Here is a 26811-nt window from a genome sequence, read left to right as displayed (position 1 = left end):
GTGTACTTTTACACCGCATGTCCTGCACAGGTCTTGAAATGCAGGACAATGTCGCGGTGAATGGGACCAACCACACTTACCACACAGCTTGCTTGCTCTTTTCAACCTGGTTATGGTGCCAATACTGTTGGCTGCAGCTAGTGCTTGCAGATGCTGTTGTCCAGTTACAATGGCCTTATATTTCCTGCCATTTTCTAGCAGTGTATCAATGCTGTGACCTTTCTTTTACCCCCAAGAGGTCTTTCTGAAAAGCTTCAATTGGTGTTGATACAATCACCAGCTCTATTATTCACTCCAACAGCTCAGTTTCTGAAAAATCACATTCGTTGCCCTGACTATAGCATCTACTGATGAACTGGTCTATTGATTCCTGTAGCTGTTGCCTATAGGACCGCAATTCCAGGAGGTGAATTCTAGAATTTACTCTTAATCTGAGCTTATATTCTAGCACTTTCCATATTTTTTGGGATCTTTCTGGTTCTCATCAGATAAGCCTGAGGTATTGATTCTGTGTACTCCCTCATTTCCAACTCTTATTGGTATTTTTACAGCTTGTTTCTCTGTTTCTCTAATTACTTGGTCTGTAAAGCATAACTGCATTCTTTGTTTGAAAAGTTGTAACTGGGATAGCCTATCCATGGCCTTCCAGTTCATGCTGGGGAATTTGGTATCCATTTTCCTGCTGTTCTTTTGCTATAAAACTACTTTTAGACTTGCTCTACGACTCTTTACTGTTTTCCTTTTAAAAAAAACTCTCTTGGCTGCTTTGATTGTCAGGGCCAGGTATTTAGCAGTGCTTGTCTGTTTATCTAGCTTCTAACACTCTAGTCTGTCTGTTTACACAGCTGTGCAATAGGCATTTCAAGTGTTTTTTCTGTGTTAGTGTTTGTTTATACAGCCTTTCAATAGGCAATTCCTCACACTTGAGTGGTTTTAATGTTTTTTTGAAAACTCTGTTTGAGTGAGCGAAGGCTCTTTACGCTAGAGAGATTGAATGAGTTTTTTTATAGCTCAATGGTATGTTAATCTTTATCACAAGAGGATTTGAGCACAGGAGTAGCAAAGTCTTGCTTCAATTGTATAGAACCTTAGACTGCACCTGCAGTACTGTGTGCAGTTTTGGCCTTGTTACCTTAGGAAGGATATTATTGCCACAGAGGTAGAACAATGAAGGTTCACCAGACTTGTTCTCGGGATGTCGGGACTGTCCTATGAAGAGACATTGGGAAAACTGTGCCTGTATTTTCCAGCATTTCGAAGAATGAGAGGTGATCTTATTGAAACCTCAAAAATACTTAAAGGAATAGACAGGGTAGATACAGGTAAGATGTTTCCCCTGGTTGGGGAGTCTAGAACCAGGGGATACAATTTCAAAATGAGGGGGAAGCCAATTAGGACAGAGATGAGGAGAAATTTCTTTATTCAGAGGGTTGTGAATATTTGGAATTCTCTACCCCAGAGGGCTGTGGAAGCTCGGTCATTGAGTGTGTTTAAAGCAGAGATTGGCAGATTTCTAAATACCAATGACATAAAGGGATATGAGGATAGTGTAGGGAAAAGGTATTGAAGTGGATGATCAGCCATCATTGTACTGAATGGCAGAGCAGGCTCAATGGGCTAAATGGCCTACTCCTGCTCCTATTTTCCTCTGTTCCTAACTGTGAGCTGCATGAATAGAGGATTCCCATGCTTTTTGCTGTTGGATGCCTCCTGTAATGGTGCCGACTTTGATCAGCCTGGGGGAGCCTTTGAAAACAATCGATCAGCCTGAGATAGGGATGGGTTTTTATTTTTTTTTATTTTAATGAGCCTTTACAAAAATCAACTTTTCAAGCACCTTAAAGCTTTTTTCAATGGGGATTCCTCTACCGTTGGGACAATGACTCATCCGATTGCAGTGATTGATTTGCAACATGTCGTTCAACACTCTGTCTTCTACAGCTTGAGAAAAATATTTTCTTCTTTCCCTGTTTGAGCCAGTTTTTTTAAACTTTCACTCTTTTAGCTATAGGAAGGTGGTTTTTAAAGCTGTTTTCCTGTGATCTTCAATCTTGGATTCTATCTTCACACAACTGCCACCATGTAATGAGGAGCTCGCCACCATATAATGAGTTCTTCTTATGTTGTCTGATGCAACATAAATGAGATGCGTGGAGACCAGTTACGTTGAACATCTCAAACAGGTTTATTAGAGCGGAACTATTATACAGTATAGAGCTAACTATTTACAGAACTTGTTTCTAGGTGTTACAGTTGCAGAGTGACTCAGGCTTCGCATCACATGACTACATACTGGCACTTAGCTCATTAGCATACTAAGATTTTGAAGGGACATCACTCTTATAGGCAATCATACAAACACATAAGGGAGTTATAGGATTTTGACCCAGTGTCGAGGAAGGAACGGTAATATATCCAAGTCAGAATGGTGTGTGACTTGGAGGGGAACTTGCAGGTTTTCCCATGCATTTCCTGCCCTTGTTCTTCTTGATACTAATGATCATGTGTTTGGAAAGTGCTGTCAAAGAAGGCTTGCCGAGGTGTTGCCGTGCAATTTGTATATGGTGCACACTGCTGCCAGTGTGCCAGTGGTGGAGGGAATAAATGTTTAAGGTGCTGGATGGGTGCCAATCAAGTGGGCTGCTTTGTCTTGGATGGTGTCGAGCACTTTGAGCATTGTTGGAGCTGCAGTCATCCAGGCAAGTGGAGAGTATTTCATCATACTCCTGACTTGTGCTTGTAGATGATGGATAGGCTTTGGGGAGTCTGGAGCTGGGTCACTCACTGCAGAATACTCAGCCTCTGATCTGCTCTTGACACCACAGTGATGACATGACTGGTCCAGCTAAGTTTCAGGATGTTGATGGTGGGGGTTTCATGAATGGTAATGCCTCTAAAGTTAAGGGGAGGTGGTTAGATTTTCTCTTGTTGGAGATGAACATTGCCTGGCACTTGTGTGGTATAAATGTTACTTGCCACTTATCAGCCCAATCCTGATAGTTGTCCAGGTGTTGCATGCAGACACGGAATACTTCATTATGTGAGGAGTTGCAAATGGAATGGAACACTTCTAACCTTATGGAGGCAAGCTCATTGATGAAGATGGTTGGGCCGACTGCACTGCCCTGAGGAACACCTGCAACAATATCCTGGGCTGAGATGATTGGCCTCCAATAACAACAACCATCTTCCTTTGTGCTAGGTATGACTCTCGCCAGTATAGATCTTCCTGCAATTCTCATTGAGTTCCATTTTACTAGGGTTCCTTGATTGCTGCCTTGATGTCAAGGATAGTCACTCTTACCTCACCTTTGGAATTCAGCTCTTTCACCCATGTTTGGGCAAAGGCTGTAATAAGGCCTGGAGTGAAACCCAAACTGATTATTCATGAGCAGGTTATTGCTGAGTAAGTACCGCTTGATAGCACTGTTGATGATGCCTTCTATCACTTTGCTGACGATTGAGAGTAGACTTATGGGGTGATAATTGGCTGGATTGGATTTATCCTGGTAATAGAAGATACCTGGGCAATTTTCCACATTGTGGGGTGGATGCCAGTGTTGTAGCCGTATTGGAACAGCTTGGCCAGAAGTGTGGCTAGTTCCAAAGCACATGTCTTCAGCACTACAGCCAAGATGTTGCCAGGGCCCATAGCCTTTGCTGCATCCAACATGCTGAGCCATTTCTTCTTCTTTCTGTGATCATGGGGACCTGAGAAGGAGATGAAATAGATTATCCATCTGGCACTTCTGGCTGAAGATGGTTGTAAATGCTTCAGCCTTGTCTCTTTCACTCATGTGCTGGGATCCTCCATCATTGAGGATAGAGGTGTTAATGAAGTGTCCTTTTTCCATTATTTGTTAAATAGTCCACCAGCGTTCATGACTGAATGTGGCAGGACTGCAGAGCTTTGATCTGACCCATTGGTTGTGCGATCGCTTAGCTCTATCTATGGCATGCTGCTTCCTTTGTTCAGCATTCATGTAGTTCTGTGTTGCAGCTTCACTAGTTTGCCACTTCATTTTTAGGTATGCCTGGTGCTGCTACTGGCATGTGGTCCTGCACTCCTCATTGAACCAGGGTTGGTCTCTTGGCTTGATGGTAATTGTAGAGTGAGGGACATGCCAGTCAATGAGGTTACAGATTGCGGTGGAATATTCTTCTGCTGCCGATGATCCACAGCGCCTCATGGGTGCCCAGGTTTGAGCTAATAGATCTATTCTGAATCTATTGCATTTAGCATGGTGGTCATACAGTCATAGAGTTATACAGCACAGAAACAGGCCCTTCGGCCCATCATGTCAGTGCCGCCATCAAGCATCTAACTATTCTAATCCCATTTTCCAGCACTTGACCCGTAGCCTTGTATGCTATGGCGTTTCAAGTGCTCATCTACATACTTCTTAAATGTTGTGAGAGTTCCTGCCTCTACCACCCCTCCAGGCAGTGCGCTCCAGATTCCAACCACCCTCTGGGTGAATTTTTTTTTCCTCAATCCCCTCTAAACCTCCTGCCCCTTACTTTAAATCTATGCCCCGTGGTTATTGACCCCTCCACTAAGGGAAAAAGTTTCTTCCTATCTAATCTATCAATGCCCCTCATAATTTTGTATACCTCAATCATGTTCCCCCTCAGCCTTCTCTGCTCTAAAGAAAACAACCCTAGCCTATCCAGTCTCTCTTCATAGCTGAAAAGCTTCAGCCCAGGCAACATCCTGGTGAATCTCCTCTGTACCCTCTCCAGTGCAATCACATCCTTCCTATAGTGTGGTGCCCAGAACTGTACACAGTACTCCAGCTGTGGCCAAACTAGCATTTTATACAGCTCCATCATAACCTCTATGCTCTTATATTCTATGCCTCAGCTAATAAAGGCAAGTATCCCATATGCCTTCCTAATCACCTTTGCTGCTGCCTTCAGTGATCGATGGACAAATACACCAAGGTCCCTCTGACCTTCTGTACTTCCTAGGGTCCTACCATCCATTGTATATTCCCTTGCCTTCATTAGTCCTCCCAAAATGCACCACCTCACACTTCTCAGGATTAAATTCCATTTGCCACTGTTCCGCCCATCTTATCAGCCCGTCTATGTCATCCTGTAATCTCAGATAGTGCCACATAACATGATGGAGGGTGTCCTCTGTGCGAAGATAGGATTTCATCTCCACAAAGATAGTGTGATGGTGACTCCTACCACTACTGTCATGGACAAATTCATTTATGAGAGTTAGATTGGTGAGGATGAGGCCAAACAGGTAATTTCCTTGTGTTGGTTCTGTCACCACCTTCTGCAGGCCCAGATTGGCAGGTATGTCGTTCAGGACTTGGCCAGCTCGGTCAGTAGTGCTACTACCAAGCCATTCTTGGTGATGAACATTGAAGTCCCCCACCCAGAGTACATTCTGTGCCCTTGCTACCCTCAGTGTTTTTCCCAAGTAGTGTGCATTATGGAGTAGTACTGATTCATCAGCCGAGGAAGGGTGGTAGGTGCTAATTAGCAGGTAGTTTTCTTGCCCACATTTGATCTGATGTCATGAGACTTCATGGGGTCTGGAGTCAATGTTGAAGACTCCCAGGGTCACTGTCTCCCAACTGTGCACCACTGTTCCATCACCTTTGGTGGGTCAGTCCTGCCAATGTGACTGGGCATACCCAGGAATGGCGATGGAGGAGTCTGGAATGTTAGCTGTAAGGAATGATTGTGTGTGTCAGGCTGTTTCTTGACTAGTCTGTGGGTCAGCTCTCCCAATTTTGGCACAAGTGCCCAGACGTCAGTGAGGAGGAAGTTACAGGGTGTACTTTTGTCGTGTCCAGATCCGGTGCCTCGGTTGATGCTCGCTCGTCCATCTGATTTTATTCTTATTATGGCTCACAACACAGCCCAGTCCTAGTCATAATGATAACGTTCATCTGAGTAAGTTCATGTTTTGGTATTTAGGGACAGTGAAGTGTTTTGTTACAGTCTGTTTTTAAACTGCTTCTGTCATAGTATGAAATTAAATATGTAAACTGATAACTCAAAATACTGCACTGGGACATGCTTCATATAGAAGACTTTTAAACTCAATGATACTGCATTTGTCAGGTGGTCAGTACTGATCAATATTTAATTGAATTATGGAATGTGTAACATGATGCAACTTGATTTTAGAAGACTGTAAACTGAGGTGGCAACAGCTAGTTCTACAGGCAGGTTTGGAAAGAAGACATAAATCCTGATATGAAATTAAGGAAGTGTGTTTACTGAACATAACACAGCTATATATAGATGTTACTAAGAAGCAGAAGGCACATTCAACAGCTATATCAGAGTCAGGAAGTCTAACTGTGAATTATGCTGATAAAGACTTAATATGGCACAGAACCTGAGATTTCCCATATCAAATGATGCTGAGCAAATATCAAACTGTCTCAAACAATGCTAATATAACTGGTTCAAATTGTAAAAGTCTTTAAAATTCACAAGGCATAATCGTGACCTCCTGCAAGGTCTTCTCTCAGCTGTGATCGGCTTCATTTGTTCTGAGTGTGTTTTTGAATTTGTAGAGAGAAGGAGGGTGCCATTAAGTGAGAATGTGAAAACACAATCTAACACATGGAGAACAGAGAAAGCTTCCAATCTGTCTAACTAAAACACATTGAGCAGTAGGTGGGGTATAATATACGGAGTGATATTGCTGTTCAATGAAATTCATTTGCTCTGATTTCTTTTGTGTTTTTTTTTCTGGCAGCTCAAGATGTATCACCATGTTTGGGGCACAGGTTCTTTTTTTAATTCATTCATGGGATGTGGGCATCACTGGCAAGGCCAGCATTTATTGCCCATCCCTAATTGCCCTTGAGGACCACCTTCTTGACAACTGAGTGGCTCTCCAGACCATTCCAGTATGCAGTTAAGAGACAACTACATTGCTGTGGCTCTGGAGTCACATATGGACTGGACTGGGTTCAGTATGGCAGCTTTCCTTCCCTAAAAGCATATTAATGAACCAGATGGGTTTTTACAACAATCTAGCAGTTTCACGGTCACCATTACTGATACTTGCTTTTTATTCTAGATTTATTTAATTAACAGAATTTAAATTCCCCAGTTGATATGGTGGAACTTGAGCTCATGTCTCCAGGACTCTGTATTACTAGCCCAATAATGTAAACACTATGCTAGCATACCCTATATCCTGTTGTCTCCTGGATGGTAAGTCCTCAACTTGCCCCTTCACCCGGGTCTAATTTTGGCATAATGACATTTGTGTCTGCTGTATGCCTGTGCCTTTAAACCCTGCTTCTTTGCCATGTTTCGGTTGTTCAGATCATTCTTAGTGGGCTCCCAGGCAGATTTCCCCATCTGTCAGGGACCCTGCATTGTGGTGGGTTGGGGGGTGGTGGTGGGTGTGGGTGGTGGCGGGGTGCAGGTGGTGGGGGAAAGTACATGGAAGAAGATTGCTGTGGTAAGCAAACCCCAGGGCAAGCCAAGGAGAGGAGTGGATTTCTCCGAGAAATGGAGAAATCACAGGGATGGTGAGTTGAATTGATCAGCCCTCTATCTCCCAGCAGTCCTGGATGCCAGGAACATACTAGTGTTTCTCGCAGCCAGAACTATTAGGGTGCAAATGCTGGAAGATCCATCATTTGCTCTTTGTTTTAATATAAATCAGCCCATATAATATTATGAACATACGAATTAGGAGCAGGAGAAGGCCACTCGGCCCTCCGAGCCTGCTCCGCCATTCAATAAGTTCATGGCTGAACTGATTACTCCACATTTCCACTTACCCCCAATAACCTTCCACCCCCTTGCTTATCAAGAATCTATCTACCTCTGCCTTAAAAATATTCAAAGACTCTGCTTCCAGTGTCTTTTGATGAAGAGAATTCCAAAGACTCATGACCATCTGAGAGAAAAAAATTTCTCCTCGTCTCTGTCTTAAATGGGCGACCCCTTATTTTTAAGCAGTGACCCCTAGTTCTAGATTCTCCCACAAGGAGAAACATCCTTTCCACATCCACCCTGTCAAGACCCCTCAGGATCTTATATGCCTTATCTTATAATATCCATTACTGGATCTGCTCCTAGGAAATGAGGTGAGACTTGTGGATCAAGCATCAGTCGGGGAACATTTGGTGGACAGTGATCCTAGTATCATAAGGGCAAAATACTGCAGATCATGGAAATCTGAAATAAAAACAAAAAGTGCTGGAAATATTCAGCAGGTCTGGCAGCATCTGTGGAGAGAGAAGCAGAGTTAATGTTTCAGGTTTGTGAGCTTTCATCAGAACTGGCAAAGGTTAGAAAATAATTAGATTTTAAGCAAGTGAAGGGGAGGGGGAGGGGGGTGGGGAGAAAACAAACGGGAAGGTGTTTGATAGGGCAGAGGGTGATTAAATAACAGTGTTTCACCACAAACATTAACAAACGCTTTGCCTTTGTCCCAGGACAGCTTTGTTATTTAATTGTTCTCTCCCCACCCCCCCTCCCCTTTACTTGCTTAAAACCTTATTCTTTTCTAACCATTGCCAGTTTTGATGAAAGGTTAACCTAAAATGTTAACTTTGCTTCTCTCTCCACAGATGCTGCCAGACCTGCTGAGTATTTCCAGCACTTTTTGTTTTTATATTATATATAGTATCATAAGGTTTAGGTTAGCTATGGAAAATGACAGAGCAATCCAGAGTAAAATAATTAATTGGGGGAGGGCCTATTTGAATGGGGTGAGGATGGATCTGGCCCAGGTAAATTGGAATCAAAGGTTGGCAGTCAGAACTGTAATTGAACAATGGGCTGCCTTTAAAGAGGAGATAGTTTGGGTACAGTCGAGGTACATTCCTATGAGGAAAAAGGTAGAGCTCCCTGGATGACAAAAGAGTTAGAGAGTAAGATCAGTTGAAAAAGGGTGCATATGACAGACAGGTTGATAATACAAGTGAGAACCAGGCTGAATACAGGATGTTCAGAAGGGAATAAAGTTTAGGCTGACTATGGAAAAGGACAAAGAGCAATCTAGAGTAAGAATAATTAACCAGGGGAAAGCCACCTTCAATGGGGTTAGAACGGATCTGGGCTGAATAAATTGGAAGCAAAGGTTGGCAGGAAAAACAGTAGTTGAACAATGGGCTACCTTCAAGGAGATAGTTCAGACACAGTCAAGGTATATTCCCATGAAGGGAAAGGTAGGGTAAATCAATCCAGAGCTCCGTGAATGACAAAAGAGATATAGATGAAGTTGAAGAAAAAGTGTGCAAATGACAGATGCCAGGTAAATAATACAATGGAAAATCAGGCTGAATGTAGAAGGTTCAGGAGGGAGTGAAAAAGCAAATAAGAGAAGGAAAGAGAGCTAACACAAAAGGGAATCCCGAAGTCTTCTATAGGCATATAAATAATAAAAGGTGGTAAAAGGTGGAGTAGGGCCAATTAAGCACCAAAAGGGGGATTTACACATGGAGGCAGGTGGAATAGCTGAGGTATTAAATGAATGCTTTGCATCTGTTTTTACCAAGGAAGAGTATTGTACCCAGGCCAAAGTGAATGAAGAGGTAATTAATAGACAAGAAGGATTTAAAATTGATAAGGAGGCAGTATTAGATAGGCTGTCTATACTTAAAGTTGATAAAACACCAGGGCTGGATGAGATGCATCCAAGGAAATGGAGGGAAATGAGAATGGAAATCGTGGAGGCACTGGTCATAAATTTCTTGTCTTTTTTAGACTCAGGGGTGGTGCCAGGAGACTGAAGAATTACAAATGTTACACCTTGTTCAAAAAAGGATGTAAAGATAAGTGCAGCAACTACAGGCCAGTCAGTTTAACTTCGATGGTGGGGAAACTTCTGGAAACAATAATTCAGAAACAATAGTCACATGGACAAATGTGGGTTATTTAAGGAAAGCCACCACGGATTCATTCAGGGAAAATCATGTTCAACTAATTTGCTGGAGTTTTTTGAAGAGGTAACAGAAAGGGCTGATGAGGGCAATGCTGTTGATGTGGTGTGCATGGATTTCCAAAAGGGATTCGATGCGGTGCCATACAACAGACTTGAGCAAAGTTATAGCTCATGGAATAAAAGTGACGGTAGCAACATGGATACAAAATTGGCTGAGTGACAGGAAACAGAAAGTAGTGGTTAATGGATGTTTTTCAGGCTGGAGGAAGGTTTGTAGTGGAGTCCCCCAGGAGTCAGTATTGGAACCCTTGTTCTTCCTGATATATGTTAATGACCTGGACCTTGGTGTACAGGGCACAATTTCAAAATTTGCAGATGATACAAAACTTGCAACAATTGTGAACTGTGAGGAAGATAGTGTAGAACTTCAAAAGTTGGTGGAATGGGCAGACAGGTGGCAGATGAAGTTCAATGCAGAGAAATGCAATACATTTTGGTCGGAAGAACATGGAGACTCAATATAAGAAAGAGAATACAACTCTAAAGGATTTGCAGGAGCAGAGGGACCTGGGGATATATGTGCATAAGTCATTGAAGGTGGCAAGACAGGTTGAGAGAGCGGTCAATAAAACATACAATATTTTGGGCTTTATTAATAGGGGCATAGAGTACAAGAGCAAGGAAGTTATGTTAAACTTGTATAAGACCCTAGTTTGGCCTCAGTTGGAGCATTGTGTCCAGTTCTGGGCGCCGCACTTTAGGAAAGATGTGACGACATTGGAGAGAGTACAGAAAAGATTCACGAGAATGGTTCCAGGGATGAGAAACTTCAGTTATGAAGATAGATTAGAGAAGTTAGGACTGTTTTCCTTGGAGAAGGCTGTGAGGTGATTTGACAGAGGTATTCAAAATCATGAGGGGTCTGGACATAATGGATAGGGAAAAACTTTTCCCACTCGTTAAAGGATCAGAATGCGAGGGCTCAGAGTTAAAGTGATGGCAAAAGAAGCAAAAGCGACATGAGGAAAAACTTCTTCGCACAGCGAGTAGTTAGGATCTGGAATGCACTGCCTGAGAGTGTGGTGGAGGCAGATTCAATCATGGCTTTCACCTCAAGATCTCAGGACATCTCAAAGTGAAAACACAACAGTGAAGTATCTGTTGAAATGTAGACACCATTATAATATGGGAACCACTGTGCATATGAAGGCACGTAAATGCTGTGTCATGTGTTGCGTACAAGCTTGTCTATGTGGAGGAACATAAAAGCATAAGGACTAGGAGCAGGAGTAGGCAATTCAGCCCCTAGAGCCTGCTCCGCCATTCAATACGATTATGGCTGATCTCATCTTGGCCTCAACTCCACTTTCCTGCCCGTTCTCCATAACCCTTCAACCCATTTCTAATTAAAAACCTGTCTATCTCCCCCTTAAATTTACCCAGTGTCCCGGCATCCACCGCACCCTGGGGTAGTGGATTCCACAGATTCATGACCCTTTGAGAGAAGTAATTTCTCCTCATCTGTTTTAAATCTGCTACCCATTATTCTAAAACTATGACCTCTCATTCTAGATTGCCCCACAAGATGAAACATTCTCTCTATGTCTACTTTGTCAATCCCCTCAATCAGATCTCCTCTTATTCTTCTAAACTCTAGAGAGTAAAGGCCTAAACTGCTCAATCTCTCTTCATAAGACAGGCCCCCCATCCCTGGAATCAATCTAGTGAACCTCCTCTGAACTACCTCCAATGCAACTACATCCTTTCTCAAGTAAGGGGACCAAAACTGTACGCAATACTCCAGGTACAGTCTCACCAATGCCTTGTACAGTTGCAGCAACACTTCCCTACTTTTATACGCTCTTCCTTTAGCAATAAATGCCAAAATTCCATTTGCCTTCCTTATCACCTGCTGTACCTGCAAACTAGTTTTCTGCGATTCATGCACGAGGACACCCAGATCCCTCTACATCGAAGCACTCTGAAGTTTCTCTCCATTTAGATAATAATTTGTCTTTCTATTCTTCTGACCAAAATGGATAACCTCACACTTATCCATGTTAAACTCCATCTGCCAAATTTTGGCCCATTTATCTAATCTATCCATATCCATTTGTAGATTTCTTATTTCTTTATTGCAACTTATTGTCCCACCTATTTTAGTATCATCTGCAACTTTGGCTATAGTACCTTCTATCCCTGCATCCAAATCATTTATATAGATTGTAAATAGTTGGGGCCCGAGGACCGAACCCTGTGGCACCCTACTAGTTACATCTTGCCAACCAGAAAAAGACCCATTTATCCCGACTGTTTTCTGTTGGTTAGTTAATCCTTTATCCAAGCTAATAAATTGCCCCTAACCCCATGTGAACTTACCTTGTGTATTAACCTTTTTTGCGGCACCTTATCAAATGCCTTCTGTAAGTCCAAATAAACTACATCTACAGGATCCCCATTATCCACTTTGCTTGTTACAGCTTCAAAGAACTCTAGCAAATTAGTCAAACACGATTTACCCTTCATAAAACCATGCTGACTGATGGTGTTTTGACTTTCTAAATGTCATGTTATTACTTCCTTAATAATGGATTCTAACAATTTCCCAATGACAGATGTTAAACTAACTGGTCCATAGTTTCCTACTTTCTGCCTCCCTCCCTTTTTGAATAAGGGCGTTACATTAGCTTTTTTCCAATCCACTGGAACCTTTCCCATATCCAGAGAATTTTGGAATATTATAACCAATGGATCCACTATCTTCACTGCCACTTCCTTTAAGACCCTAGGATGTAGGCCATCGGGCCCTGGGACTTGTCTGCCTTCAACCCCAATAGTTTGCTCAGTACTTTTTCCCTAGTGATGATGATTGTTCCAAACTTCTCCCTTTCTATAACCTCTGCATTACCTGGTACTATTGGGATGGTACTAGTGTCCTCCACTGTGAAAACTGAAGCAAAATACTGATCTGGTGTCTCTGCCATTTCTGTGTTCCCTTCTATTAACTCCCCAGTCTCATCCTCCAAAGGACCAACATTCACTTTAGTTACTCTCTTCCCTTTTATATACTCATAGAAGCTTTTGCCAACTGTTTTTATATTTTGCGCTAGTTTTCTTTCATAATTTACCTTTGCTCTTTTTATAACTTTTTTAGTGACCCTTTGTTGATCTTTAAAAATTTCCCAATCTTCCAGCCTGCCACTGGCCTTTGCAATATAGTATGCCTTAGTTTTTGTCTTTATGTTATCCTTCCTTGCTTAGCCATGGATGTTTTTTCCCCCTCCTAGAATCTTTCTTCCTCTCTGGAATATATTTTAGTTTGGATAAATTGAATATCTCCTTAAACATCTGCCACTGCTCATCAACTGTCCTACCTTGTAGTCTTCCTTCCCAGTCCACTAGAGCCAAATCTGTCCTCATGCCTATGTAATTACCTTTGTTTAACTCCAGAACACTCGTGTGGGACTCCAGCTTCTCACCCTCAAAGTGAATTTGAAATTCTAGCATGCAATGATCACTTTTCCCTAGAGGATCCTTAACAATGAGATCATTTATTAATCCCACCTCATTAAACAACACCAAATCTAGAATAGCCTGCTCCCTGGTAGGTTCACAACATATTGCTCCAAAAAACAATCTCTAATACATTCAATGAACTCTCCCTCGAGGCTACCCTTGCCAATTTGACTAATCCTCTCTATATGCATATTAAAATCGCCCATGATTATTGCCGTACCTTTCTTACAAGTCCCCAGTATTTCCTGGTTTATACTGTGCCCCACTGTGGAACTACTGTTTGGGACCTATAGATTACTCCCACCAGTGACTTCTTTCCCTTGCTATTTCTTATTTCTACCCAGACTGATTCTACGCCTTGATCTCCAGTGCCCATATCGTTTCTCACTACAGCACTGATCTCTTCCGTCACTAACAAAGCTACACCACCCCCTTTTCCTTCCCGTCTATCCTTCCAAATTACTGAGTACCCTTGGATATTCAATTCCCAAACCTGATTTTCCTGCAACCATGTTTCAGTAATCACCACTAAAATCATACCCATTTGTCTCTATTTGTGCTGTTAATTCATTTATTTTATTCCAAATGCTTCATGCATTCAGATGCAAAGCCTTGAAGTTTGTTCTATTATCAAATTTCCCTACTCTTGCACAATTCCTTGGTGCAATATGATGTTCACACGTTCTGTCCCTTCCTTTTATTTTCTGGTAACAATCAGCCTCACCACTAATCTCAACTTCTACCTTCTTTAACTTTGTTTTTCCATGCAACTGAACCCTCCCCCCCACTATTTAGTTTAAAGCCCTATCTACAGCCCTAGTGATGTGATTCGCCAGGACTCTGGTCCCAGCATGATTCAGGTGGAGCCCATCACATCGGAACAGCTCCCTCCTTCCCCAGTACTGGTGACAATGTCCCATGAATTCGAACCCATTTCTCCCACACCAATCTTTGAGCCACGCATTTACCTCTTTAATCTGATTGATCCTGTGTCAATTAGCTCATGGCTCAGGTAGTAATCCAGAGATTATTACCTTTTCGGTTCTGCTTTTTAATTTAGCCCCTAGCTGCTCATATTCCCTCAGCAGAACCTCTATCCTCAGTCTACCTATATTGTTGGTACCTATGTGGACCACGACAACTGGATCTTTCCCCTCCCACTCCAAGTTCCTCTTTAGCCCAGATGAGATATCCCGAACCCTGGCACCAGGTAGGCAACAGAGCCTTCGGGACTCTCGATCCTGGTCACAGAGAACAGTGTCTATGCCCCTAACTATACTATCCCTGATTACGACTACATTTCTCTTTTCTCCCCCCACTTGAATGGCTCCCTGTACCACGGTGCTGTGGTCAGTTTGCTCATCCTCCCTACAGTCCCTGCTCTCGTCCACACAGGGAGCAAGAATCTTGTACCTGTTGGACAAGGACAATGGCTGAGGCTCCTGCAGCACTACCTCCTGGATCCCTCTACCTGTTTCACTCAGTCACACCCTCCTGTCCCTGACCACTGGCCAAAGTTAATCTAAGGGGTGTGACTGCCTCCTGAAACAGTGTTCAGGTAACTCTCCCCCTCCCTGACGTGTCGCAGTGTCCGAAGTTCAGACTCCAGCTCATCAACTCTGAGCTGGAGGTCCTTGAGCAACCAACACTTGCTACAGATGTGTTCACCAGGAACCACAATGGGGTCCACCAGCTCCTACATCATGCAGGTACAACACATCGCCTGGCCCTGCATCTCATTTATTTAATTAGATTTTAATTTGTTTTTTAAATTTCCGACTGATCTTTAGTTTTGTAATTTGCTTTAGTTTTTAGTTTATATACTTATAAATCAATCAAGTCTTACTCTATGTTGATTCAATTAAAAACTTACCTGAATACTCACCTCAGCTGCTCTGTTTCCCTGCTCCCACTGTTCAATGTGACATCACTCTAATGTCACTTTTTGCTTTTTTCCTCGCTTCTTGGGCTCCGCTCCTCTGTCTCCCTCCCACACAGGCTTTTGGCGTGCTTTTTTAAACCTCCGGTCCTGCTGCTCCTCGGGCTCTGCTCCTCTCTGTCTCTCTCCCACACGGGTGGAAGCAGGACAACACATTGTTTAAGGGCCTTATAAACTCAGCTGGACAAAGAAAAAAGCAAAAATACTGCAGATGCATGGAAATCTGAAATAAAAACAGAGGCTGTGCTGGAAGTTTCATGGTGCAAAGATTGTGATGTCAAACAGCCTCTCAGGCTGATTTGACACATGTTCTGCAAACTTAGACTGTGAGTGAGCATTGTGTCCTAATGACTCTCAGCTGAACATGTGTTCAACTGCACAAGGGACACCCCACCTAGCGTTATTTAAAGGGCCAGTCATCCAATTTGCAGGTGAGGTGCTTTTGACTTACCTTTGTCCTTGCAAGGCCCATCAAAATATGTAGTATGCTCTTGGAGGTGTTTTAGTGGCTTTCCGGATTTTGGAGGGAGTGTTGCTGCATCCTGACAGGGAGGGAAGAAGTGTTTTCTGCCCTGTACACAGAAAGGCTGCTAGATTTATGGGGGCTGTAGTTGCAGTCCCTGTTAGGTTGCAACAGGTCAGGGACATGGAGCACAGACTGCAGAGGGGGAATCTGTGCCCAGAGCAAGAAGGAGGTGGGAGCTCCACAGAAGGCCATACCCACCAAGGGTTTTCAGGGAGCACGTCTCCTACCTCCACCTTGGCCAGCAGCAATGTGTGAGGCTCCTATAATTGAACTGTGCCACCTCCAACAAGAGCTAGAGCTGCACAGAAGGGAAAGGATGGCGCTGCCAGTAGCTGTCAAGGTCACTATCACCATCAACTTCTGTGCAAATAGATCCTTCCAGGCAGGAGCAGGCGACATAGCCAACGTTTCCCAGTTTGCCATCCACCATTGCATCAGGAAAGTCACAGAAGTCCTGTACGTCAGGTAGAGCAGACACATAGCATTGCCATGGTAGCAGGATTCATGATGGTGCAGGGAGCCAATGACTGCACACATGTGGCTCTGCAGGCCCCACATAGAACAGGGAAAGGTATAGAAACCGCAAGAGCTACCACTCCAACAATGTGCAGTTGGTGGGTGATCATGCACATAACATTATTAACATAAGAACTAGAAGCTGGAGTAGACATTTTGACCATAGTGGTCTGCTGTGTCCTCCACAACCTCGCTGTCATGAAGGCACAGCCTTTGCCATCAGGCGTCCTGAGTCCACCTCAGGAGTAAGGAAGCATGAGGAGGTATCTGGGACATCTTTGCTCAGGATGGGCTCTCTGAGTGGCTAATAAGAATCTGGTTCCCCAAAACCTTATTCCAGCATCACCATTGCTCCACAATTCCCGACCTTCCAATCCATCTGCTACGTCCCATCACAGCGTTCTCTTGACCAAGATCCTGAAATAAAAGCCACCAACAAGGAACCTTTCTATTAGAACTTTATCCAACATCATATCCAATAAGACACACAAAGCTGAACTATTCACCCGTGTACCTGTCTTGCGGGTGCCTTTGCCTGTCCTAGTGCTGCTATGAAGTGCTACGCCAGTGGCTGCTGCAAGGCTAATGGAAGACTGCTGACTTTCAGTGGCGGATACTGCAGATGGCCTTACAGGATGACCTCGAACAGCTCTGGGCTGGCTGGTTGGCAGGCACCAGAAAAGCCACTGGCTGAGTGGCAGTAATGGGAGCATGAATGCTGTCGCCCTGAGAGAGGACAGTTGGTTTGTGCTCCACGGAGCCACTAACACTCCCCCGGGGGGTGTCTAAGCAATCCTAGTAATCTGTTGGAAGACAGACTACTGTGAGAGATTTGAACATGAAGATCTGCAGTCATGATGGCAGCTTTCAGAGCTTGCATGACAGCAAGCATGGATATCATGCCCTCCATCTGAGCTTCCACTGGAGCACCAAGACATTGGGTGGCTTCTGCCTGCGCTGCTTTAGAAGCTGAGTCAGTGGCCACCTGATACTGCATCATTTGTGGGTTCGCAAATGCTGTTGTGGAGTTGGCCATGCCTTCCATGCTGGAAAGAATGGGTTCCAAGGTCTACAGAATACCTGGTACCACATTGGAGCCAGATTCTTCCATGCTCCATATCAGGAGGCTGTCTGGCAGGCCTGCACCAAGCATCTTCGCATGCTTGCTCAGCACTATTCATCAGTGTCAGTTGGTAGCACTCTCACCCCAAAGTTAGGGTTGTGGGTTCAAGTCCCATTCCAGGAATGGAGCACAAAAGTCAAGGCTGATAGTCCAGTGCAGTATTGAGGGAGTGCTGCACTGTTGGAAGTGCTAACTTTCAGTTGAGATGTTAAACTGAGGCCCTGTCTGCCCATGGCACTATTTCAAAGAAGAACAGTGGAGTTATCCTTGGTTTCCTAGCCAATATTTATCCCTCAATCAACATCACAAAAAACAGATTACAGGAACATTATCACATTGCTGTTTGTGGGAGATTGCTGTGTACACATTGGCTGTTACATTAAAGTGATTTATGACTTTAACCCCTTATAGTGACTAAAGCAAATCAAGAATACATCCCTACAGGTCCCCCTTAATTAAGTTCGGACCAGATAGATTCCTACAGACACTTGTTTGGTTCTGAAGAACTGAGCTAGTCTTCCCTCAAAGATAGAAAACCAACAGAGAATATTACTATCTTTTGGACAGCCTATTTTTCAAAATAAATATAGCTAAGTCATAAATATCCCAGATATTATAAGGATCTGGGAAACTCTCTTCAATAAGTATCTCCCGACTTAAGGAGACACAGAGGGGGTACTTGCAGTTGTATACAGAATGCTACATGAGATGATTTATTAACTTTTATATATTTATTAAAGAGTTGAACATGCAATACACTTTAAGTGGCTAAGTATACTACAATATCAAAGATTATTAAGAGATATAAAACAATCTTGTTTCTAAAATAGAATCCAAAAGTTTAACCTTGATAATGTTACAGCAAAATATCTTAAAATATCCATCAAAATTTAAAGTAAACTTTTATCTTAAATTCCCCGAGTACCATAGGTTGAGAATCATTGATGAGGAATTCAATATTTCTGTTTTTTGATTCAAAACTCTCATGTTTATACTGTTTCTAATCTATCATCTCATCTTTTAAAATGTAGGTGTTACCTTTCTGTGTGTGCTTTTCCCGCTTTTGAGATCCATATATGGTAATATCATTAGCTACCATTTCCACTTAATGTATTTGCTGGAAATCCCCTTCTCTTGAAGTTGTGAGCTTTTATCTGGTCAAATTGTTTTAATTGGGTTTACTTGGCATCTGTTTTTGTAAGTATTTACCATCTGTAGTTGTCTTTTTATGGTACCTTGTACCATTCTCTTGTGTCAGTCTGTCTATATCAATAAAACTATTAACTAATTAAGTTTATAGCCATCAGTACTGACTTCACACAGAATGTTTCAATGTGTGTCATGTTCTAATTCTGTTGTAGCAAAGACCTTGGGATGGATTTTTTAAACTCTACCCTTAAGGGGGAATTTTAGAGAGTCTTGAAAACTGACCATTTATTCAATCTTTAATTTTAAAAGGTATAATGTATTAATTATATCTAAATTCTACCTAATTAAGCCTATTATACCTATGTTTCATCACAACATTATACCAGTGATTACACATCAAAAGTACTTCATTGTCTGTAAAGTGCTTTGGGGAGTCCTGTGGTTGTGAAAGGTGTGATATAAATGCAAGTCTTTCTCTTTCTTTTCTCCTTTATGCTGCCCCATTGACATCTTCATCTTTGACCGGTATAGCAGAACTTGTCTGTGACTTCACCCTCCAGGGAGCTGGCAAATGGCCTGTCCTTTCTCTCTGGCCTGGCTGCAGCCCACTCATGTCCGGTGACTCACCACATGCAGATCCCTACTCTATACTACCACCTAAGGTACTCAGTGCCAGTATATGAGCTGATGGCTGCATGTATCAGATCAAGTGACAGTGCTTCTTAATCAAAAGTGGAGTTCAGCTCTTGCCCTTCCTCCTGAGGTTACAGTGGCTGCCCAGGTGGCAGTTCTTGGATAACTAAAATCAGAAAATCAGAAGTGGAGGTTTGGAGTGAGGGAAGGGGAGTGGAATGGAAAGCCAGAGCTCCAGGGTCACACTATCTGCAGCTTGCACTTTATGGAAGATAGTAGGATGAGAGTGCAGTGGGATTCTGGAAGGGCCATACGTCAGGAACATACCATCATCCTGAATGTTCTCGGCAGTAACAGATGCAAAGACCTCTGTCACAGCTGTCCCCATGATGTTATGAGCAAAGACTCCAGTAGATTTAGGTAATTCAGGCGTGCCTGGCTAGTACCATTTCTGCTCTACTCCCTGCGGTGATGTGCCACCATGTCCTGCAAGAGAGGGAAGAATGTCAGTGAGTGTGTTGCAATGTTTTTGGGTGATGTGTCCATCACACCTGAATAGCTGGAGTTATGCGGGGGCTGCAAGAGGTGGGTGTGAGGCTGGCAGCATGATGGGTGTGTGAAGGTGAGGTGGAGTATTTGAATGTTTGGCTGAGTCCCGACTGCTAGGGATTGCTGATGGGTGAGTGATAGGGATGTGGTGCATTGAGCAGTTTGAGATATTGCCTGTGTGGTGAATAGGAAATGTCATTTGAAGATGCATTCATTGATCTTGACATCCACGTGAAGTCAATGACCTTCATCTGGCACTGCTGCTGGGTCCTTGGGACCAGTATCACACCCAAGAACCTGGGAACCTTCTCTCTTGCCTTTTGCAATTTCCTGTGAGACCAATACAATGCTGAAGTAACCACGTTAAGTGAAGCTGGCAGTGAATTAAGGATAGATTACTTCATCCATAATCTCATTAGGCAGAATGTCATAGTGTGATTGAATAAGAAATTCTGCACAAAGTATCTGTTGCCAGGCAGCCACTAACCAGCAGGTCCAAAAAATAAAACAGCACCTGCTATGTGCTGCAAGATCTCCAGACAGGCACAACTATTTGCCTTTATTATATATAGGAGTCACAGCCAATTCAATAAAATGTACTTTCCTTTAAAAGCTAAGGAATGGGAAAGTATAGATTTTATTTTCTTAGCCAATTTTCTACCTTTAATTATAATAAGCAGAAAATTGTGGAGAGCACAGATATTCCTGACATGCTCTGTTGGTCCGCACTGGAGCCAAATATTTCAAGTATTCTTACCATGTAGAACATGATGATTTCAGTGCTACTGGAAGAATGGAAATTATACACACAGAATACAATTTGAGTTGTATTATGGGCAGAGCAGTGGCAAATGGAATTTAATCCTGAGAAGTGGGAGGTTATGCATTTTGGGAGGACTAACAAGGCAAGGGAATATACAATGGATGGTAGGACCCTAGAAAGTACAGGAAGGGCAGAGGGATCTTGAGGTAATTGTCCATAGACCACTGAAGGCAGCAGCACAGGTAAATAAGGTGGTTAGGAAGGCATATGGGATGCTTGCCTTTATCAGCTAAGACATAAACTATAAGACCAGGGAGGTTATGATGAAGCTGTATAAAATGCTAGTTAGGCCACAGCTGGAGTACTGTGTACAGTTCTGGGAACCACACTATAGGAAGGATGTGATTGCACTGGAGAGGGTGCAGAGGAGATTCTCCAGGATGTTGCCTGGGCTAGAGCATTTCAGCTATGAAGAGAGACTGGATAGGCAGGGATTGTTTTCTTTAAAGCAGAGAAGGCTGAGAGGGGACATGATTGAGGTATACAAGATTATGAGGAGCATTGATAGGTTAGATAGGAAGAAACTTTTTCCCTTAGCAGAGGGGCCAATAACCAGTGGGCATAGATTTAAGGTAAGGGGTAGGAGGTTTAGAGGGGATTTGAGGAAAAAAATTTTCACCCGGAGGGTGGTTGGAATCTGGAACACACTGCCTGAAGAGGTGGTAGAGGCAGGAACTCTGACAACATTTAAGTAGTATTTAGATGAGCACTTGAAACGCCAAAGCACACAAGTCTATGGGCCAAGTGCTGGAAAATGGGATTAGAATAGATAGGTGCTTGATGGTCGGCGTGGACATGATGGGCCGAAGGGCCTGTTTCTGTGCTGCATAATTCTATGACTCTGACTCTATGTAATATGAGACTGATATTTTATAGTTTTTGATCGGAGGAGGATAAAGAGAGATTTCACAATTTTATCTTTGAATTTTTCCCTATGATTCATCATTCCTCAAGAGAATTGGTAAATTAGGTAGCCTTGCCCGTCCCTATCTCTGTAACTTCCTCTAGTCCTACAATCCTCAGACCTTTGTTCTTCCACTTCTGCCCTCTTCTGCATCCTTAACTAACTTTCGCCCTTCATTGGTGGCTGTTTAGGCACTAATCTCTGGAATTTCCTCCCTAAACCTCTCCACCTCTCTGCTCTCCTTTAAGAGGCTCCTTAAAACCTACTTCTTTGACCTATCTCCTCATCTCGGTTCTAAGTGGCATCCCCCTTATTTTGTGTCCCCTGGTTCTAGACTCCCCAACCAGGGGAAACATCTTCGCTGCATCTACCCTGTCTATCCCTTTAAGTATTTTGGAGGTTTCAATGAGATCACCTCTCATTCTTCGAAACTCTAGAGAATAACAGGCCCAGCTTCCCCAATCTCTCTTCATAGGACAGTCCCGCCATCCCAGGAACAAGTCTGGTGAACCTTCGTTGCAGCCCTCCATGGCAATAATATCCTTCCTAAGGTAAGGGGACCAAAACTCCACACAGTACTCCAGGTGCGGTCTAACCAAGGTTCTGTATAATGGAAGCAAAACTTATTTACTCCTGTACTCAAATCCTCTTGCGATAAAGGCCAACACACCATTAGCCTTCCTAATTGCTTGCTGCTCCTGCATGGTAGGTTTCACTGACTTATTGATGAGGACACCCAGGTCCCTTTGTACATCTACACTTTCTAATCTCTTACCATTTAAGAAATACTTTGCACATCTGTTCCTCCTACCAAAGTGGATAACCTCACACTGTTCCACATTATATTCCATCTGCCACATTCTTGCCCACTCACTAAGTCTGTCCAAATCTCCTTGAAGCCGCTTTGCATCTTCCTCACAACATACATTCCCACCTGGTTTTGTGTCATCCACGAACTCGGAAATATTAGATATGGTCCCACATCCAAATCATTGATATATATTGTGAGCAGCTGGGGCCCAAGCATTGATCCTTGCTGTACCCCACTAGTCATAGCCTACCAATGTGAGAATGACCTGTTTATTCCTACTCTATTTTCTACCTGTTAATCAATCGTTAATCCATGCCAGTCTATTTATTACCTCTTATCCCACGTGCTTTAAATTTTGCTAACTAACCTCCTGTGGGATACTTTATCAAAGGCCTTCTGAAAATCCAAGTATACTATGTCCACCAACTCCCCTTTATCAATTCTGTTAGGAACATTCTCAAAAAACTCCAACAGGTTTGTCAAACATGATTTCACATTCATAAATTCATGTTGACTATGCCCAATCAGATCATTATTATCCAAGTGTCCATTTATTACATCCTTTAGAATAGATGCTAGCATTTTCCCTACTACTAATGTAAGGCTAACAGGTCTGTAGTTCCCTGTATTCTCTCTCCCTCCCTTCTTAAATAGTGGGGTGACATTTGCTACCTTCCAATCTGCAGGAACCATTGCAGAATCTATAGAATTTTGGAAGATGATCACCAATGCATCCATTATCTCCATAGCTACCTCTTTCAACACTCGGGGATGTAGAATATCAGGTCTCAGGGACTTATCAACCTTCAGCCCCATTAATGTCTCCAATACAACCTTCTTACGAATACTAAGTTCCTTCTATTCCTCATTCTCCATAGTTCCTTGGATCTCTAATTCTGAGATATTTCTTGTATCTTCCTCAGTGAAAGGCACAAAATAATCATTTAGCTTCTCTGCCATTTCTCTATTTCCATTATAAATTCTCCTGATTCTGCCTGTAATGGACCCACTTTTGTCTTAGCCAAATGTTTCCTTTTTACGTACCTATAGAAGCTTTTAGTCAGTTTTTATGGTTTTTGCTAGTTTACATTCATATTCTATTCTTTCAACATACTGCTCTAGAAAACCATCCCTAACACACTCCAAAAACTCATCCTCCACAGCATTAATGCTCATTAGGTTTACCCAGTCTATAGGCAGACTGAAGGGACCCATGATTATTTTATTACCCATGCTACATGCTTCTCTAATCTCCTGGTTAATACCATGCCCCACACGACCACCACTGTTTGGTGGCCTATAAACAACTCCTACCAATGTTTGCTGCCCTTGCTGTTTCTTAGCTCCACCCAAACAGATTCCACATTTTGTACTTCCAATCTGAGATCCTTCCTTTCTAATGTACTGATCCCATCCCTTATTATCAGTGCCACACCCCCTCCTTTTCCTTTTTGCCTGTTCTTCCTAAATAGCAAATATCCTTGAATATTCAATTCCCAGTCTTGGTCACCCTGTAGCCACATTTCCTTAATAGCAATTAGATCATACCCATTCACCTCTATTTGTGCCTTGAAATCATCTACCTTGTGAATGCTGCATGTATTCAGATAGAGTGCCCTTAACCTTGTCTTTTGATATTATTCTGCATTCTAAGCCTAGTTGATGCTCAACTTTGTTTTGCCTGCCTTCTAATTTTGCTTGCTACTTTTCTAGTTCCTGTTACCATCTTTACCTCCTTCCAATTTGAGCTACCCCTCAGGTTCTCATCCCCCTGACAAGCTAGTTTAAACCCTCCCCAACAGCACTTGCAAATCTCTTTGCGAAGATATTAGTTCTGGTCCTGTTAAGGTGTAGCTCATGCATTTTGTACAGGTCCCACCTACCGGTCCCAATGCCTCAGAAATCTGATGCCCTCCCTCTTACACCAATTCTCAAGCCATGTGCTCAATCGATCAATTCTCCTATTCCTATGCTCACTCGCATTTGGCACTAGGAGTAGTCCTGAGATTACTGCTCTTGAGATCCTACTTTTTAATTTCCTTTCTAACTCGCTAAAATCTGTTTTCAGGAACTCATCGCTCTTCCTACCCATGTTATTGGTACCAATGTGCACCATGACCTCTGGCTGTTCACCCTCCCCCAGAAGCATATCCTGCAGCCACTCCGTGATATCCTTGATCCTGGCACCAGGGAGGCAACACACCATCCTGGAGTCACGTTTACTGCCGCAGATACACCTGTCTGATCCCCTGACTATCGAATCCCCTATCACTATTGCTCTTCCACTCTTCTTCCTCCCCTCCTGTGCAGCTGAGCCACCCGTGGTGCCACGGACTTTACTCTAGCTGCACTCCCCTGAGGGAGCATCGCCGTCACCAGTATCCAAAATGGAAAGCCGATTAGCAAGCAAGATAGACTCAGGGGACTCCTGCACTACCTGCCTGGTTCTCTTAGACTGCCTGGCAGTCACCCATTCCCTCTCTGCCTGCATGCTCCTAACCTGCAGTGTGACCACCTCCCTAAATGTACTATTCACCTAGTCCTCAGCCTCATTGATGCAGAACGGACTTCAGCCGCCACTTGAGTTCCAAACCGCGGAGCTCCAGCTTCTGCAGCCAGTGTCACATCCTGCAGATGTGTTTATTTAGGACACATGGTGCATCCATGACTTCCCACATATGCAGGATATACATTCCAGTTGGCCAAGTTGGTCTGCCACACCATAACTTTACAAACTATTTATTACAATTAGAAATGTCTTCTTCCAGCAGGCTGCAAATGTCTGCCATCACTTGACGTGACATCCTGAGTCTCCTGAAACACTGGTATTCTGGCAGGTCCAAGAGGTTGATCCTCTGCCTGTACACACTTGGGTGTGTTGTGGGTATCTCTTCCTATGAGCTGCACCCGTCTGTTCATTCCCTCTCCCATGCAGCGGTGAGTCTGTGAGGAGAAGGCTGCTGCTGCTGTTCCTGCTGCTGATCCTGCTGGAGCTGCTGGCAGTGCACCTTCTGCTTGACTTCCTACTGCTGATGCTCTTCCTGCTGCTGGCCCTCATCCAAATGCCAAGCTAATACAACATAAGCAGCACCCATGCTGATCTGATATACCACAGGTGCAAAGTGGAGCTCAGATGCACAAACCTCCAAAGTAGTGAAATTAACCTATAAGGTAGTGATTGTAACCTCTCAGAAGAAATAATAGGAGCAAAAGCCTTTCAATTTCAAAATCAGATGTGAGGTTTTAATATTTATGGGAATTCTTGCCTGTCATTTCTTCATCCCCCTCAATTGCCACTGTGTTCCTGCCTTGCTTTCAGTGGCAAGTTCCAGAAAATCTGTAAATCCCCAAACCCATGTTAAAATTGCTCTTAATGAGTTACTAACATATTGAAATTCATAGTCCCCTCTCCTGAGGGGGTTGTTTGCATGCAGCCTAACACACTGCAGTTAACTTCGGAAGTTGGCAGGTTGGAGTCGACTTCCCGACAATTTCAGTGCTTTTAATCCCCCTTCATCTGCTCCCAAACCCCACTTGCGCAAGAAAGATAAAATTCCTTCCTTGGATTTGACTAATAACATGTTGTCCCTGTAGATCTATCACAGAATGACATCAAATTTCAGAGAAACTGGTGTAAGGCTGTAATATGAACCTTCAGTTTTAATTTAGCACATCTCCATGCTGTGAATACACTTCCGAAATAACATTCACTGAGCCAAAACACACCGTCTTCCCATGTATTCCTATTATAAGAGCTACTGTATATCCAAATAATGGCCAAATTTACATACCATGTAACTTCAAACAATCCTCTTTCAAATAACTGAATAATTTTCTTGGGATTATGCAGAGTTGAATATGTACTCTGACAATGATAATACTTGTTTCTTTGTGTGAAGTTGTATCTCTAGATTTTATTTTTGAGAAATGTTCAAATAGAAAGGAAAATACTGAATAATGTATTTTTCTCTTTCTCTTTTAGAAAGTCCAACACCCACAAGAGTGTTCAGCCTGTGGCGGATTTGCATTTGTTCCGTGCTCAGTGTGCTATGGGAGCAAGATGTCAGTATTTCGAAACTGCTTCACCGATTCCTTTAAATCCCTCAAATGTACTTCTTGCAATGAGAATGGATTACAGCACTGCAAACTCTGTGCAAAGTGAACCCCATATCATCATTCAAATGACACTGTAGAAACATTCTTCGTAGCTCAACAATAAATATATTTATAAGTGTGTTTTCTGATCTTAATTCTAGTACACTAATTAAGTACATCAGCTATTAAAGTCCCAATTACCATGCTGCACTAGTTAGAAGGGCAAAATGAATAAAAGTAAGCAGGAGCTGATCTGTCGAGCTGTCCATTCCTGAAATTAAATTCTGTCCGATTCCTGGGTAAAATGGGTCAAACACCAGCTCCACCTGTGACACCCTCAT

The 26811-nt window shown here is 43.0% G+C and overlaps 1 protein-coding gene across 1 annotated transcript in view; it reads left to right on the top strand.

The window, feature by feature from the left end:
• The window catches only part of grxcr1a (glutaredoxin and cysteine rich domain containing 1 a), a 92232-nt gene extending 65649 nt beyond the window's left edge, over window positions 1-26583 (top strand). Inside the window, exon 4 of the mRNA XM_068028728.1 lies at window positions 26358-26583. Within this exon, the coding sequence (XP_067884829.1) occupies window positions 26358-26537 (180 nt within the window). The 3' untranslated portion in view covers window positions 26538-26583. The remainder of the gene's footprint in view (window positions 1-26357) is intronic.
• Window positions 26584-26811: the final 228 nt, after the last annotated feature.

Source organism: Heterodontus francisci, chromosome 1 (genome assembly GCF_036365525.1).
Source record: "Heterodontus francisci isolate sHetFra1 chromosome 1, sHetFra1.hap1, whole genome shotgun sequence".
NCBI lineage: Eukaryota > Metazoa > Chordata > Chondrichthyes > Heterodontiformes > Heterodontidae > Heterodontus > Heterodontus francisci.
This window is presented reverse-complemented; position numbering and strand designations above follow the sequence as displayed.